This window comes from Macrobrachium nipponense, chromosome 42 (assembly GCF_015104395.2).
Source record: "Macrobrachium nipponense isolate FS-2020 chromosome 42, ASM1510439v2, whole genome shotgun sequence".
NCBI lineage: Eukaryota > Metazoa > Arthropoda > Malacostraca > Decapoda > Palaemonidae > Macrobrachium > Macrobrachium nipponense.
This window is the reverse complement of record NC_061103.1, coordinates 16,598,073-16,616,052: the sequence shown is the minus strand read 5'-3', so window position 1 is coordinate 16,616,052 and position 17,980 is coordinate 16,598,073. Positions and strand designations below refer to the sequence as shown.

At 40.5% G+C, this 17,980-nt stretch overlaps 1 protein-coding gene across 4 annotated transcripts in view; it reads right to left on the bottom strand.

The window, feature by feature from the left end:
* The window catches only part of LOC135212988 (beta-TrCP-like), a 210,964-nt gene that overhangs the window by 96,741 nt on the left and 96,243 nt on the right, over positions 1–17,980 (bottom strand). For 2 of the 4 annotated variants that reach the window (XM_064246759.1, XM_064246762.1), the window contains exon 1: positions 10,595–10,719. The exons of 1 other annotated variant lie outside the window; for it this stretch is intronic. Coding sequence is in view for 1 of the 3 variants with exons in the window: in XM_064246758.1 (XP_064102828.1) it covers positions 10,595–10,635 (41 nt within the window). In the remaining 2 variants the exon portion in view is untranslated. Of the gene's footprint in view, positions 1–10,594; positions 10,720–17,980 lie in introns of those variants that run through there. One more of the 4 variants, XM_064246758.1, reaches the window with a different exon arrangement.

Here is a 17,980-nt window from a genome sequence, read left to right as displayed (position 1 = left end):
CTGCCGTTTGTTTTGGCTTACAAGTCGCTGCATGTTCGGGTTCGGGCCGGGTCGGTTCCGTGGGTTTGGGTCGGGTCGGCTGCGAGAACTACTTACCTTGGCGGAGTGATTACGGACCGGGCAAAATGGTGTTACATAGCCCGGGCAACTAAACACTAATCAACCCGAAATATCTTACTTGTTTACATGCTCTGAAGGTAAGATATAAATAAAACAAAATAGGTACTAGCCTTGGTAATTTTACTTGAGTCTCATGATTGTTTACTATGTTAGGTGGCTAGGCCAGTCGGTTAAGTCGGACAATTGGCATACTCAGACACCCTTCCCCACCATGTAGTCAGAGTTAACGAGGGTCTACTGTACTTCGAAAGGAGAGTAGAGGTCTTTAGCTCCTTCTCTCACCAACAACAACTCGTGACTGATGACCATCTCCAGTGTCAGGACGCGTTAAAAGTACTTTTTTGGAGGGTGGCCAGCCCTGATAGTCGGTGAGTTGGCCAGTCCACAAGGCGTTTTACCCTATAAGCAGTCAGAAATATATACAGTGCATGTACATGGCTAGAAATTGTAGGCTATCATTAAAGCAGGATGCAGCTAGGGTAGAATATCACGACAGGCCAACCCTCATCACGGTAGACGGGTCTTATTCACTCGATATTTAATTGGTGAAACATGAATACAATTGCAACTCTAAGCATACCATTTAAAAGACTAAAGTTTCGTCAACATATTGTGATATATGAAAGCCCCATACGAACTAAAATAAGCATGTGAGCTCTTCGTAAAATATGTTTTCAAGGCAGTTTTGAAATCCAATATGGCGGCTACGTTTTGCATGGACGGTTCTCATCAGTGACGGCCACCATCTTTCCCCAGCCTTCCCAGCACTCATTTGAACAATGTTAGCGTATGTATGTAACGTTTATTGATCTTACTCAAGATTGCAGTTGTAATCAGCACAATAAAACAACATTTTGTTGCCTATATTAGTGAAAGTATGAAACTTGTTATTCCCGGGGTTATGGTTGGAACTGAATTCATTCTTACCTTGTAATCGGCGGTTTTTATCCTTACTGCCATCACAACTGAAACTCCACAGTGCTTATTTGATTGTTATTATATACATTTTGGTCTCAGTTCACTCCACATTGCACTTTAAACCCGTTGCTGTTCCTGGTTTCTAAGCGCGCGCGCCATAAACACAATTACGAACAGCAGACGACGACAGACGACGAAACTGCAAAGTTTTATTCCCTAAACTGTTTACTTTACTCGTTATTTAGTTTAAATTTACTTTATTTAAAAATTTTGATTTAATTCATGTATATTATCCCTTTTTTGCAACCAAATTACCCCGAAAAATTACAGATATTTCTAAAGTAGATAAAATCAAATGTTTCTAACGTTTTCGTACATCTGGCTGCCGAAAACCATAGAGGAACGAATACGGAAAAGTGCAGAGGAACGACTACGTTTTTTTTTTTTTTGCTTTTTTGTTTTTGCTAGCACTTTCCATTGATTTCAGTCTTTATTAGTATTTTGAATTTCTTTAATAACCGTATGCCAGAAATAAATGTAACCTTTAATGTTTGCATGCTTTAATGTTTGCATGCTAAGAATGGCAAAATCATCGTTGCCACATTAGTGGAGGCTTCACACATACGCCGTTCCATTATTATAAACTGTTTCCATGAATTCTAGTTGTCATAGTAATGCAATAATGATAAAATTGCTTTAATATTTATGTATATATACTTCCAATACATAGCCTAATTTCACCAATTTCAACGTTTTGTGTGTAGTCTTATACCCAGTTTGGAGGGTAACACATACCAAATGGCGAGAGAGAGAGAGAGAGAGAGAGAGAGAGAGAGAGAGAGAGAGAGAGAGAGAGAGAGAGAGGAGAGAAAGGAAGGCGGAGGAACGAAGAAGAAAAGGGATGGCGGTGGAGGGGGGGTGGGGAGAGGGTAGGTGGAGCTTTATACACGTGTTCGTATCCATTTCTGCATAATGGAGTTTTTGTCTCTTGGTACAAGGACAAGTGTCGTTATTCTTTACGATTAGTGATTCACGCATAACCCTTATAAATTACGGCACTGGGTGTAATGCACTATAGCAAAATCTCGTTCTGTTACGAGTGTTCGTTACAGAAATAGGTATTGCCCAAAAACGTGCTTGCACTGTCTCTGAAACCCATAGTAGACATGCTGCTTAGTTGTCAATCAAGTTTTTATAACCAAGTATTTTTTACAAGCTAGCTATTGAATAAATATGATATTGTTATGATACAATAAAGTTTGTTCATACTTACCTGGCAGATATATATATAGCTGTATTTTCTGAAGTCCGACAGAATTTTAAAAACTTCCGACACACGCAGTGGTCGGCCAGGTGGTTAGTACCCATTCCCGCCGCTGGGAGGCGGGTATCAGGAACCATTCCCATTTTCTATTCATAATTTTTATTTCCACTGTCCCCTGAGGGGAGGTGGGTGGGTACTTGATTATATATCTGCCAGGTAAGTATGAACAAACTTTATTGTATCATAACAATATCATTTTGTTCATGAAACTTACCTGTCAGATATATATATAGCTGAATCCCACCTTTGGAGGTGGGAAGGGACGAATAGAAAAGGATTTTGGGAAACAAATGCATGCAGATGATTTACAGCTTGGTTCCACCTGTTAGCATAGCTGGCTTCGTGGTTACTGCCACGTAAGTCTGCTTGTGCTACTAGAGTTGCCAGCGAGGTAGAGACCTATATAGCTGGTGCACTCCAGATGATCTGTCAACAGGGGCGAGACCACGACGTGACTAGACCATATTGACCATACCATGAGGGCTAAGAAGTAAAATAAATATATATATATAAATATATATATCACCACCTGACCAACCTAGCCAAAGTTAAGGTGTGTTAACTAAGGCTTAAGAGTTAAGAAGTCGCCGTTGTCGGCGACTCAACAACTAAATTAAGAGCTCTTCCTAACCATTTTCTACAGGATAGGATGAGTGGTACTTCTTGCCCCCAAGATTGTGTCTACAGACACGTATGGCCCTAGCGAGCAGCAGATCTCATATGCCATCTTCCACATCTCGCAGGGAGTGTGAAGTGAACACAGAGTTGCTTCGCTAAAACATGGTACTCAGGATGTTGCTGAGTGCCATGCTCTGTTGAAATGCTTCCGAGGCCGCGCCCTCACCTCGTGAGCATTCAGATAAAAGATTTCAAATCTTTGTGCAAACACAATGAGGAGCATTTTTTGAAAGAACTCCTTAACAACTAAAGCCAGGCTGTTCTTCGATATGGGCAAGTCTGGTCTTTTTCGGAACACTGCAGATTGCCCGATTGACTTCGACTTTCTTGAGTTTTATGTAGATAAAACTTGAGAGACCCGACAGGGCACGGACTCTCTCTGGCTCCTGCCCACTAACTTGTGCCATCCTTGCTTCCAAGCTCCTGGCCCAAGGACAAAACGGGTTTCCATTCTTAGGCCACAACGGAAGGCTTAGAGAGCACACCGCCTTGTGTTTCTCTAAAGCCAAAATTGTTACGATGGCTTAAAATCCTACAACTAACCCTCTTTGTCGTATCTAGGGTGGTTAGAAGAAGGCCTTCCTGATCACATGCAAGAAGTTAACAGGTAGGAGAGGTTCGAATGCTTTGACATCAAGAACTTCAGACTACGTCTAAGTTCCATATTGAAAGCTTCGATCTGGACATGCACAGTCAGTCCGTCTGTACTAAAGTCAGGTGACCGACCAGTTGACCAGCAGACGAATCAAGGACAGCAAGGCTGTACCCTGAAGACCATAAGGCACTATTCTTCGCTGAAGGATGAGTGTCTGGACTGCCTGGGCGATTCAATCTAAGCAAACCTTGGGGTGTATCAACGCAACCCAACGTCGTCAGCGAATCAACTCCATGACTCGAGCTCTGGTGCTAGGAGAAAGGAGCGAGGAGCAAAAAGGCGATTCAGTCCCGAAGGAAGAATGCCTGACAGTCCAACCTGGTCTCATGTTACACGATCATCGGGGGTGTATAAACGCAACCGACTTCGTCAACAAGAAACTCAGGGCTACTATATGTCGCCTGATCTCGCACGAGTGTCTGACTCCGAGAAAACAGGTGAGACAAAAAGTAGATGGTGAGCGAGGTTCGAGATTCCACAGAACTCAAAGATCGTGAAGGGCTTTGTTGTTTGACAGACGCAAATCTCTGAGCCCAAAGGCCGTCAACAACATATTTGCGTATTCTTTAATAGTTGTGACTGCCAGCTTATCCCATTCTTCAGACGGAAATGGAAGACGGTAATCTTATTCCTGTCAACATCTCGATAGCCTGAACGTAGTCAAGACTCAGAGCGGAGAGGTTATAGGTACCTTTCGAGTTAGAGTAGACCGACTCTCTCGGAAAAGGTCCTTGGAAAGTGAACTAGGAAGTATGTGACCTCTGTGAATCCAGGATCCTGAAGGCCAACATGGGGCGATCAGCGTCATTGTCGCTCCCTGTGACGTCATAAATCCTCTTATTACATTTCCTAAGCGATTGAAAAAAGGGGAAAAGAGACTAAATATCCATCCCCGTTCAATATCATAGGATGGCGTTTAATGGTACCGATCCCGGATCGAGAATAAGGAGCAGAGAAGAAGAAGCCTCTTCGTCCTCAACATATCGAAGAGAAGAATGAAAGGACGTCCCTAAAGTCTCCACAACTCTCAACTTACTTCTAAAGAAAGATTCCACTCGGAAGTCAATAGTTGCTGCCGTCGATCGAGACGATTCGTACGGACTTTCGCAATCCGGTAACGAACCTCTAGTCTAGAGGATCGTTACATTCTACGCCTGTTGTTATAATAGGCTTTCTCGTAAACTCGAACAGGGACCGAGAGAAGAGACTTCTTAAGATATCTTAATGAGAGAGCTGTGGAATATCAGAGTTGATCTGGACCACTGGTTCCCAAAACTCGTTACGAGGACTGGAGGGACTACCGAATCGCTTTACTTTTTCTTTTCAGATTAAGATCCAGGACATCTGAAACCCTATCCAGATGTCCGGCACCTTCTTTCTATCACCTCAGGTGATAAACCGCACTGAGAGATGTCAGAATCATTCCTAGATCTTGAATAATATTTCAGTTTCCCGGTAGGAAAAAACTGTGGTCTGAATTGCAGTCTATTCGGGGAAACAAACTTCTTCAGGAAGGAAATGGTCCCCAGCAAGCTCATCCATTCCCTCCCCGAGTATGCTTACTTCCCTAATAAGGCTGCGCTTTGCCTAAGCAGGAGAGCATATAAAAGTGCAATGTTGCGGTAGACTCGTAGTTCTATACCGTGCGGTAACGAGCACCGAAAGGATTAAGAGATAACTCTGTTGAACATAGTAAGGCAAAACGAATGCAACGTTTATTCATTCACGTAAGAAATCCCCTCAATCTTAGGCTAAAGTCCGTGATTGTAGGGCAGAGTTACAGTTAGTCAGTCAATCCCGCAGGAGAGACGTAACCGCCAGCACAGAGATACGGTTAGTCAGTCAATCCCGCAAGGAGAGAGAGAGTAACCTATACGCGCATGACAGCGCCCGATCTGTTACTGGCTCGGTTGGACTGGAAGACAGACACAGCGTGACAGCAGCAGCCAGCAGCTTACGAACGTCGTCTCTTAACTTTATGTCTGGGTTGCCAGCTACCCTATTCTACGAAGAAATAGGTCCGTTATTTTTTTTGAGCCGAAAGACTCTCAAGCTGGTATATTTAAGCGAACAGAAAACGTTAAATATATAGATGCGTTTGTGTCGTCAGAACACTACCATACAACGGTAAAAGATAAATCGGAAACTCCTGGAAGGCTGCAGGGAGTAACGATTAAATGTCCTTAAAATAGACAATAGACCTCTCGGTTGCCATCCGAAGAGGTAACTACAGCAAGCGTATATGACTTGAACCAACCAGAAGTAAAATAACGCAAGGCAAAATATGAAATTATATCAGAATAAAGTTTGTTCATACTTACCTGGCAGACATATATATAGCTGAATTCGGAAATACAGCTACATACACAACTGACAGGCAAGTTTCATGAACAAAACTTAAGAGAAAATCGAAGCAGTCAGCTCAAGCTTCATGTTACTGGACAATAAGCGTTCATTGACGTAGTCTACAAGTCTATTTCTTGTACGAGTCTGCGAATGATGAATGAGAGCTCTTCCGAATCTTGTCAATAAGAGCTTATTCGCTTACGCAATATCAAGTTAATGAGATGTTTGTCAATGAGAACTAACCCATTTACGGGACAAGAGATATTTTGTCAATGAGGGGATACCCCTTACTTGACAAACGAAGTATATTGTCAATGGGGAAAGTCACTGAATTGACAAAACGTAATCCAGGGAGTCAAGCATTTAATTTTTTCGATTCCCGTCTCAAACGAGGAAGGGGCAAGAATCCTGTTAAGAGACTGGCTTACGGCAGGTAGAACGACGATGTTCAATTCGGCAGCGTAGTCCCGCTAGAAACTAACAAATCTATCATCTGAAAAACCTTTCAGATGGGCTAAAAAGCTTGCAAAATTATCCTGGGAAGAGGAAGAAACTCTCCAACCAGCTTCCTCTCCCGTATCACAACTAATGCCTGCTAAAGCTTAAAATTTATTGGCAGTATGGCAAAGGAAGTCCTGTCTTGCGCTTTCCTGAGAGCGTCCTTTTGATGAGTGCCTTTGCAAGAATCCCACTGAACGTTGCCGAGAGTCCTGACGTGCAGGACATCGAGCCTTACATAACCCGTAACTGCCTTATCGCAAAGTCTGACTGCGGTAGTGGCAACTTAAATTTATTGGCCGAATGGCAAAGGTTGCGGTAGAGCAAACGAGATCTTCCCTTGAGCTTTCCTTAACTCCATCCACCTATGCGAAAAGCAATATTAATTGACAGAGACTCTGAATTCACGAAACCCGATGTCTTGCTGGGTTTCGAAGAAGAAGTTGTCTGTTCACTTTTAACTTCCTCCGAAGCACTGCCTACTTCACATTCTTTGCAGGTGAGGTAGAAGGTATCACCGGAGGTAGAGGTAAACAGTTCTTTAGGCCCATATCTGAAAACACAAGAGCTTGAAGAGTTCAACAGAAACGTTCAGCCAGGCGACACACCTGGCGTGCGCTGGTGCACGCTCGGCGTCCACTGGGCGCGCCGGGCCACTGGAACGCGCGCTCGGGCGTCCATTGGAAACGTGCTCGGCGTCCACTGGAGCGCGCTGCGGCGTCCACTGGATCGCGCTCGGCGTCCATGGTGGCGCGCACGTTGGCGTGCACCCGCGCGCGCCTGGAGTCCATCCGAGCGTCCCGGGCGTCCGCTCTCAAAAGCTTCCTGCTACTATGACTTCTTTTACGTATTTCTCGGTGGAAAGACGGACCACGAGTTCAGGCGACATTCGACCCTTCTTACTTCTCACTGAAACGCATAACGAGAGAGAGAGAGAGGACGTGAAGCGTCCTCTTCTATAAAGCTTCTATTTTAGGGCGCGAGTCCTTCCGAAAGCTCCAACCCTGCATGGGGAGGACGCTTCGGGAGGACGAGAAACGCAAATCTTTCAGGATTCGTGCACGCGCACGCACTTTGGCAGTCTGGGGATTTTCATCAGAAACTGCCGAAGGCACGCCAGATCGGTGGGGGTTCCTTGTAACCCTCCTTAGGCTTTTGACATGCTCCCTCCCCGGGTCCTGGGAGTCAAGCAGAGGTCCCGGCCTAGAGGCGAAACGAGGCCGATCTGACGCACCCTCCACTACACAAGGGGTATCACTGCACTTCTGCACTTCACTTATTTTACTCTCTAAAGCAAGCACTTTCGATTCTAAGATACGAATCAAAAGAGTATCAGAGAAAGGGTAATTCCTCTACAGACACTGCTTAGGGCCCGAAGGCAACACTGCAGGGGTTAGGAGTAACAATTACAGAAGTAGCACTTCACAGCAATGAAGGAGAGCGAGCACCTCTCGTAGACATATTCATAGCCGTAGGCCAATACTACAGGGTTAGGCAAAATAAAGTCTACAGGAAGGTTAGCAGGTTCACTACCCTGACTTTCGTACTGATTAATTGCGTACATACGAATCATACGTCTTCCTTACGGAATTAGACATGTTTACTGATTAATTGCGTACATACGAATCATACGTCTTCCTTACGGAATAGACAAAGTTCGTCACACTCCTTACATGACAAATCTCAACAAAGAAGCAAGACCCATACCCCTCGTACATACCAAGTGCGGATCTACCGAAGCTTTCGGTAGCCACACCCTATCTTTGCAGACAACCCCGTCTGAAACTAGCCTAACTAGATTCAGATATTTTATGCAAAAATGAATCAAATTCAAATCAATTTAAGATAGCGTATGCCTAGCCACAAACCCACAAAATCCAAGTAAATAAATCAAAAGACAATTAGGATACTTAGCGGCAATGAAGTTTCCAAAATCCTAAGACGGAGGTAACTGAAAACAGGTGTTTTCAGCACCACGGACAGAAAAATTATGAATAGAAAATGGGAATGGTTCCTGATACCCGCCTCCCAGCGGCGGGAATGGGTACTAACCACCTGGCCGACCACTGCGTGTGTCGGAAGTTTTTTAAATTCTGTCGGACTTCAGAAAATACAGCTATATATATATCTGACAGGTAAGTTTCATGAACAAATTGTATTTTTCTCAGTCAAAACATATGCCCCTCAATGCTAACTTTCCTCTTTTAACGACTTTCTGGTCATTGCAAATTCGGCCCCATAATTTCTTATGGTGCGAAAACAGACAGGCCCATGGACCGAAAACGATTGCGTCCACACTACGGCGATAATCCAGCAGTAAAACATCTTCATATATCCAAAAAGTAAATAAGAAAGATATATATGCGCATTACGATTATAACAATTACATGTATAGCTGATAACATCTGCATGAATAACTGGTAAACTGTTCTGCAATGACAGTTGAGTATAGCAATTACTTACAATAGGTACGAAAGTTCAAGATGTCGTGAACGTCCATAAATTACAATAACTTGAAAGAACGTTCTAATTCAGAAAAATAATTACTTAAATTTGAGTCAGAGTCGAGTTACTTTTTCAATAACGAATATTTTCAAATTAATCATCATAAATATGTAAAATATTGATGTTTTACTACTTATTTAAAAATTAGCTAAGAGCAAGCTTCTCGTCATCTTCTACCAAAACAGCTGTTTACTCCTGGCTTGTTGTTGGTGAGAAATCGTGTTTTCGATTGTTGTGATAAAAGTGCTCCAGCGTCTGTGGGGTCAAGTGGTGTGCGGATTTATCACAGGAAATGGAAAGTTTGTTGACACAAGCGACTCCGTAAACATCGAGATGGCGTCAATCTTCGAAACATTTTTAGTTGTAAGTAAAAATTTCTAAAGCGTTTTGGTGAGATTTCCACTGCCGTGGGCGCCATTTTCAGTACCCTCTGTTTAAATCTTAAAATTTGGCCTTAATTTCTAACTTTGGAGAAAATACTTACTTCGAAAGGAGAGTAGAGGTCTTTAGCTCCGTTTCTCACCAACAACAAGTCGCGACTGATGCCCATCTCGGGTGTCAGGACGCGTTATAATGTACTTTTTCGGAGGGTGGCAAACATTGATTGTAGGTGGCCTGGTTGGCCTGCCGGGGTAATCTACCCTATTAATACTAACGGACTGATGTCCCTTGTCCTTAACAATTACAATAGGTACTATACTATAGTACCTAAATCCCAATACCTACCTTTCTAATAGATTTGACATCTGTTTAACTACTGCAAGAGCGACTAAGAGTGGGAGCAAGTAAAGTAAATTAATTTGAAACTGGGACTGCCTTCAAAAGTACCACAAGGTACCCTGTGACTGGAGCGTCAAAGGAAAGTTCGCTTTCGCTCTCTTTCTCCTATCTTAACTACTAATTTCAGATGCTTTAATTTCTCTTTACTATAAAAAAAATTAGCCATGATCACAGCATTTGCGACTGCTATAAAATTTCATGTGTGTAGTACAGCACTACCTTTCCTACAAACAACCATCAGGGATGTGCTTGGCTGGTTTAAAGTTAGACATCCTAAGTAGCCTAACCAAGTACATGTTTAAAAACTGTAACCGTGTTGTCATTTATGTTTGAGTCTTTTTATTTATGCTTATGATATCTACCGTCATTTGTTTCCATTGTAGGTATGCTCATCCCCAAGGGGCTGGTATTAAACACGGCGCCCATTTTGTATGTAAACTAAGGTACTAGGCTAGTTACCGAACCAGCGGAATGCTGTTGTTCTTCAATTTTACATGAATTCCTCGTTATATCGTTTGTTAAAGTAATCTAAAACTGGGAGAGCTTGACACAAAATGGTCAGAGAATTAACCTCGAGCTAGCCATGACTTTTACCTAGCTACTAGTAGTAGCTAGGTAGAGTACCTAGGTAGCTACCTGCCATAAACAGGGACTCACTCGCCCTATTGAGCTTTCGCCTCGGAACGAACTTCCAACGAAGCATAAATAAAAACCGGGCGAACCCAACCAATCATCGACACCTTGACAAACAGTAAAACTTCTCCACTTACTACGAGAACTCGCAAAACATGCAAAGGTGAACAAGTGTCATTGCACCTTCCTCTTCTCACAGCAGTAGTTCAGAAAGAACATTTGTTTACTCGTGACGTCATGGTCATGGCCATCTGGTGGCAGCAGACAGGTAGATTTGGGTGCGTTCCGTCAGTCACTAGAGGAAATCTTCATCCAATATCAAATCGAACTGCACTGAGCGCCTATTAACCTTAATTGATATAGCCTGTCACTTTGAAGAGAGAGAGAGAGAGAGAGAGAGGAGAGAGAGAGAGAGAGAGAGAGAGAGAGAGAGAGAGTATAACTTATATTCGTATATGGAATTCCTACCTGAATGAGATATGATTTTGAAACGCATATGTAGTAGGTAACTGAAAAGTTTCAAATTGATGTATAAAACAGGAACATTGAATTTATTTCATGAATAAGCTGTTGCATTATTATAATAATTGTATATCATTTAACGATATGTGCATTATACAACAGCAACAACATCATAATAATAATAATAATAATAACTAATAATAATATATTATATTTTCTTATAATTAATTAATAATATTATTATTATTATTATTATTCTTATTATTATTATTATTATTAATTAATTAAGGTGGATGAGTGAATCAGTCAGACTAAATGCTAACATTTTTTGGTCTCCAAGGGAGTTGTAATACTATATCTTTTTGTCCTCCTGGTTTACATTATATGTTTTGCTAGGCCATCTCTTCATTTTAAAGCATATTTGTACTTATACGCCCATGTAAGCTTTGTAGATGCATAATTTAGTTAAGTTCTTAACTAAAACATGACGTCCAAGTGGCGGATTTAAGGGGTAGGGGCACCTGGTATCGTGGGCCCCCTATGGATATGAATAACAAAACATTTAGTACAGTGCAATATGAAGCGGTGAATTGTGTTATCTTCATTCAAAAAGTCCCAAAAAATTAAGTGACGGGTTTTGAGTTAAGGTCACAAAATGGCGGCCATTTTGGAATTTTCAGTTTTTCTCATTTATTGCTCCTAAAGGGTAAAATATTGAATTTTTAAATGAAATTCACATCTGGTTTTTATTATATGATACTTGTATAAATTTCTTGAGTACTAACAGCATCAGTGTGAATTTATCTGCCTTTATTTTAAAAAATTTCCGTTACTAGCAGTTGACAGGAATATTCCCGTTCTTGCTATGGGAAAATAATTGGTATATCAAAATTATTATCTAAATCAGTGTTTCTCAACGTGGGCCATATGGTCCCCTTGGGGGCCATGAGATTTTTTCAGGGGCCACAAGGCAAAATTTGAAAAATGGGGGCCATGGGGGGCCACAGAAAATTTAGGACCCACAAAATATATAAATGTGTAATATTTGAAATAAATCATTAATATGCTTGAGTTTAGTTTTGAAAAATCATTCAATTCATATACCAGGTATTTTTGCAGACAGTGAAATATTCAATAATCTCTTCACTCTCTCTCTCTCTCTCTAGCTGGCAGAGTGGTAAAAGGCTGAACTATGACCCTTGACAAAAACCATTAACTCTCTCTCTCTCTCTCTCTCTCCTCTCGCTCTCTCTCTTTCTCTTCCCTCTCTCTCTCTCTCTCTCTCTCTCTCTCTCATCTCTCTTCTTTCTCTCTCTCTCTCTCTCTCTCTATCTCTTCTCCCTCTTCTCCTAGCAGGCAGAGTGGTAAAAGACTGAACTATCAAAGATTATGCTGACTGGTAAACTTCCGAACGACAACCATTAAGATGTTTATAAACAATTTAACAGCAACGGTATATGGGTTATAATATAACCGTTATATTGTTTCTTCTTCAATAATAGATCCGTCTTTCAGTTTAACATAGACTTACGAGGAAGAGACTTGATTTAAGTTCTACCAAAGAATAACACAACAGCTCAAGCAAGGTTCAAGCGTGGAGGACACCAGAAGCTGTGGATGAATCAAGATGTGTATAAGAAGTACCCAATACTCTGGAAAGATGTGAAGTTGCTCTTACTTGCCTTTCCCACGTCTTACTTGGTTGAGACTGGTTTCAGTCGGGTGATGTACTGCTGTCAAAGACACGAAATCGCCTTGACATAGAAAAAAGAGGCAATTTACGTCTCTCTCTGACAGCTTTCAAGCCAAACATTGACAAGTTGGCAGCCTTGCATCAGTCACAGGGATCCCACTGAAACCTTTCAAGTATAAGCCAATTGTACCTACATGTATTCCTTGTTTTTTTTTTTATTCCTTTTGTAAATAGATAAGTGTTCAAATAAAATATTTTTCCAATTAATATTGGTATTTGATTCATGCCTGAAATTAGTGTTTTGAGTACATGGTACTACTCAAACTAGAACCATTAATATACCTTCCCTAGGCGTATTAAGGTGATGGACGGAAGGCGGGTGTGTGTGTGGGGGCGGGGGGGGGGGGGGGGGGGGGGTAAGAACTCAGAGTTGGCATGGAGGGGACCACAACAACTTGCACTGGATTGAAGGGGGCCACCACCAGAAAAAGGTTGAGAAACAGTGATCTAAATAAATCATCTGCAGAATTTTCTTGTCTTTTAAATGACACCAAAAGGACATTTCTATGACATGCCACTGCCGTAGTATCTTTGTTTGTTTGTATATATATATTAATTATAATATATTATATATATAATAATATAATATATAATATATATATAGATATAAGATATATATTATATATATATATTATATATACTATATAAATATATATATATAATATATATACTTGCATCGCAGGCGTACTTTTTTCCGTGTATGTGACAAATCAGTATACTATATAATACACGCTATAAAATGTTTAGTACTGTATAATCATTAATTTTTCTCTTTTTTTCAAGTAGAGTGAAACACAGCGAATTCAGCTATTGAAAAGGCACAGAAATGGAAGACAAATCGAAATTTTGCATATTGTGCGAGCCCACTGGCAATAACTGTTTTGGTGAAACTGTGCGCGTCATTAGAGGTTTGGATAAAATAATTGAGAGTAGTAATTCAAAAGAGGACAATGCAAAAAAATTACTGAAAAACAAGAGCTCCGTTATTGTCCGTGTGAAATGTAGAAAATACTACACACGTCACTTGGAGTCCGCACCTAGAAAAGTTCACATGACCCATGAAATCAGGCAAGAATTCGATTTTAAATCCCAGTGTATATTTTGCGAGAAGAAAATTGCTGTGGATGTGAGAAAATTTAGGAAGACAACTCCTTATGAGTTTAGTGTCGTGGAAACACTAGAATTTGTTAACAACATTTGCACAAGTGCTGAAAAACGAAATGATAACTGGGGGAGAGAGGTCCTTCTCCGAGTGTCCAAAGTCATTGACCTTGTCGCAGCTGAGGGACGGTACCATCGTACATGCTGCAAATACTTCTTGAGGCCAGGCAGTGCAAAGCCAGGAACAGCTACACTACAGGGACGAAAAATGGATAAGGAAAAGTCAATAGTATTTATCAAACTGTACGAGTATTTGGAAGAAAATGATGAGGTAATCAATACTTGAAGAAGAAACTCAAGAACCGTTATGGAAATCAAATAACAATAGTGGATAAGATAGGTAAGAGTGGAGTGGTGTGTTTCACTGAATGTATGAAAGGTATTTTAACCGATGAATGGTATGATGCACGAAAAAGTGATCCTGCTGAAGATGCTAGAAGACTGATAGAAACTGCTGCTCTGATAATTCGAAATGACATTCATTCAAAAGTTTACAATTGTGAGGTATTCCCTTCAGCAAAGCAAGTAAATTCTGGAAATTGTGAGCTTGTTCCAGATTATCTTCGTATGTTAATTGATGGAATCTTGAAACCGAAAAAAATTATCATCAAATACAAAGAAAGTCAATCAGTATACAGCATGCTATCATTGCTGCTGTTCGTCCTAGATAATTTGTTTCGCCCATAAAAACTGGTTTGGGTGTTCATCTACACAGAAAGTGTGGATCATGAGTATACTGATTGACATCGTTTCTAACCTAGGATTCTGTGTCCCATATAGAGAAGTATTACTGTATGAAGCATCAGCTACAATGAATCCATCAACTGCAGTAGATCCACGGTCATATATCCAATTTGTATATGATAATGCTGACTATATTGTTGCAACTTTAGATGGTCATAATACATTCCACTCAATGGGAGGAATCAAGTGTGTGACACCGGCAGATCAAGTTCATGAAAACACGCCCATTCCCAGGGCTGAGAGAATTGACAGTGAGGCATTAGCAACTCAGAGACTTAGCAAATTAATTGTGTACCATATGCCTATGGCAAGAGCATCAATGAAAACAATGGAAGGAAAAGCATTCAGGGATATTCACCTACAGCGAAGAAACAATATCAGGTCGTTGTCATCTGTAACAAAATCGATCATGATTAATGATACACAGATTACTGCCAATACAAACCAGTTATTCCATCGGATTACATGCGTTGCTAGAAGTGATTCTGACCTTGCATTATATCTGGGATATGAACTTGCACCTCAACCACCTTCCCTCTTTGGTGATTTTTCTATGAGAAAAGCAAAAAAAATTTGCTCTTGTACCAGTCATTTAGGCATTGGCACCCTGTGAAAATGTTCCTTCAGCTGGAGCAGTGTATATTTTAGATGGCGGGCACCTTCTTCATCATGTTGTGTGGCAACGTCCTGCTACATTCAGTCATATATGTTCTCAGTATATATCGTTCATTAAACCGAAGTACAAGAACGCTCACACAGTATTTGATGGCTATGACACTCACATGCAAAAGATGAAGAACACTTTCGTCGAGGAAGGACACAATCATCTAGAGTTAAAGCTGTAGGAAGCCACATACAAGTCCCGGTGTCTCAGCAGGAGTTCTTAGGAAATATGAAAAACAAGATAGGATTGATCAAACTCCTATCTACCCATCTGGAAGCTGCTGGCTGTAAGGTCCATCAGGCAGAGGCAGATCCTGACAGATTGAAATTAACAACAGCAACTCATTTACGAGATTCAGGACAGGAATAAGTTATTGTCGGGGAGAATACTGATCTTCTTGTCCTCTTAATTGCACTTGCCAAACCTCAGACTGATATCAAAATGATGATCCAGCAAACAAAGCACATCCTGATAAAATATTCAGCAGTGAAAGAATTCAGAGCAAAATGGGGGGCATGACTGTCAGCTTGCTCTTCCTGAATGCAATAACAGGTTGCGATATATAACCTCTGCGCTGTACCGCAAGGGTAAAAGGGTTCCTTATAAAATACAGGAGGATCCTGTACTAAGTCACAAGGTAGTCTTGATAAACAAAGGTACTTTAATTACTTAAGGACGATAGGTAAACAGCCTGTAAATGCCAAATTTGATCTAGGTACACTTCCTCCAACATCAGCAGCAGCATGATAACAGTCTTATCGTACCTTCCATCAAGTACAACAGTGGCAGGGGATTACTCTAGACCCCACTGACTGGGGTTGGAAGTTAGAAAATGACCGATTAACACCAGTAACATCGCTTAAAGAGTCCGTACCACATTCCCTACTTCATCTGATAACTTGTAATTGTAGAAAAGCTTGTTAACTGAACTGCGAATGCAGGAGAAGTGGACTCCCTTGTACACATTTGTGTGGGCATTGTGCTGGGCATGGGTGCAATAATCAATGTTCAATTGATAAAGATAAAGGAGTTATAGATGGATATGTAGAAGAACATAGCGAAACTGAAAATGAAGACTATTCTCAACCCGTATAGAAAAAGAAAAGGAAATAATTTACGAGAAATAATAAAGAATGATTCATATTTTTGTTTTAGCGTAATTAATACATAATCCCTTGTGCGTAAAAATGGAGTTTCATCAAGTTGAAGTTATTTTTTGTCTGTACAGCTGTAGTATAGTTGCAAACTAATTTTGATAATTTTTTCCACATTGTATTGTATTGCAAGTAGTTACCGGTTATATGCTCAGTTCACTACATAATTTTTATGGTAATTGTGGTTATGTGACCTGGAATTTATCCTCAACTAATTATAATGTCATAAGCATGTGATCTACGAATGTCTTCAACAGCAAAATGTTGACGATTGTATGGTAGGAACTAGGTAATTGCTAATGGCACCAATTGAAGTACATGTATTCAAACGAAGATATCCCCGCAATGGTGGGTCCTAGAAGTGTCATTTTGGTGTCATTTGAAAGACAAGAATATTTTGCAGATTGTTTATTTAGGTAAAAATTTTGATATACCGATTATTTTTCCAATAGCAGGAATATGAATATTCCTGTCAACTACGAGTAACATCATTATTTTTGAATAAAGGCCCATAATTTCACACTGATGTATTTAGTACTGATGAAATTTATTCATATATCTTCTAAAACTACCATATAATACAAAATAATGTATATTTCATCTACCATTTTATTGTTTTACCCTTTAGGAGCAATAAATGAAAAAAACTGAAAAAACCAAAATGGCCGCCATTTGTGGCCATAACTCGAAAACCCGTCACTGGATTTTTTGGGACTTTTTGGATGAAGATAACACAAATCACCTCTACATATTCCAAAAGTTTCAGTTTGTCATTCTAAATTTTTGAGGTTTGAGCTAAAATTGAGCATTATTGTACTGCATTGTCTCTCGTTTTGATGAATGTCATTGCTACGCATTTGTAAAATTTAAAATTCAGTAAGGCTTATATTGCATGCCAATTCTAAGGTTATAGTTATTATAATTGCTTTGCTTCGTAATACAGTGAGTTTTATACAGATTATTTAGGGTAACATGAAAAATAAGTCTTTTGGAAGAACAACTGCTACTTCTCAATAGATGGGGCGGCTGTCAAACACCGGCTCTGGCGGCCCTCTGGTTACCCAGGTCGCTTACGACGTGTAACGATACAACTGAAGTGGCTTTATGGTCGTTGTTTTCAGAATTTCAGAGCCAAATCGGCGGTTCCCAAATTATTAGGTGATTTTTTTTACGTGCTATTCACTATCAGTATACAGTGGCTAATGTGTTAATTTCGTCGGTAATCTATATGGCATTAGAATTTAGAGTGTAGCTACTATTTACCTGTGCCCTTCAAAGAAGATATTGGTAAGTTTGGAGGAATTTGCATAATTTAGGTACTCTCCCAATGGTAACCATTGGCCAACTACAAAAATTTAAGAAAAGTGTTAAGATTACCAAATAGGCGATTGTCACTGATGTTATTGAGGCGACATTAGGTAGCTAATAACGGCTACTGTGCAAGAAAGCTCTGATTAAGGTAACTAGCTAAGTAGCAGGTAGCCTAAGTTACCTAGCCTACCTAGCCTAGTATACTTTTTTTTTTCCCACCCGCCTGTGGTGTTTGTATATGGTAACGCTGCGTCCCGGGCTTTAGATAGTTACG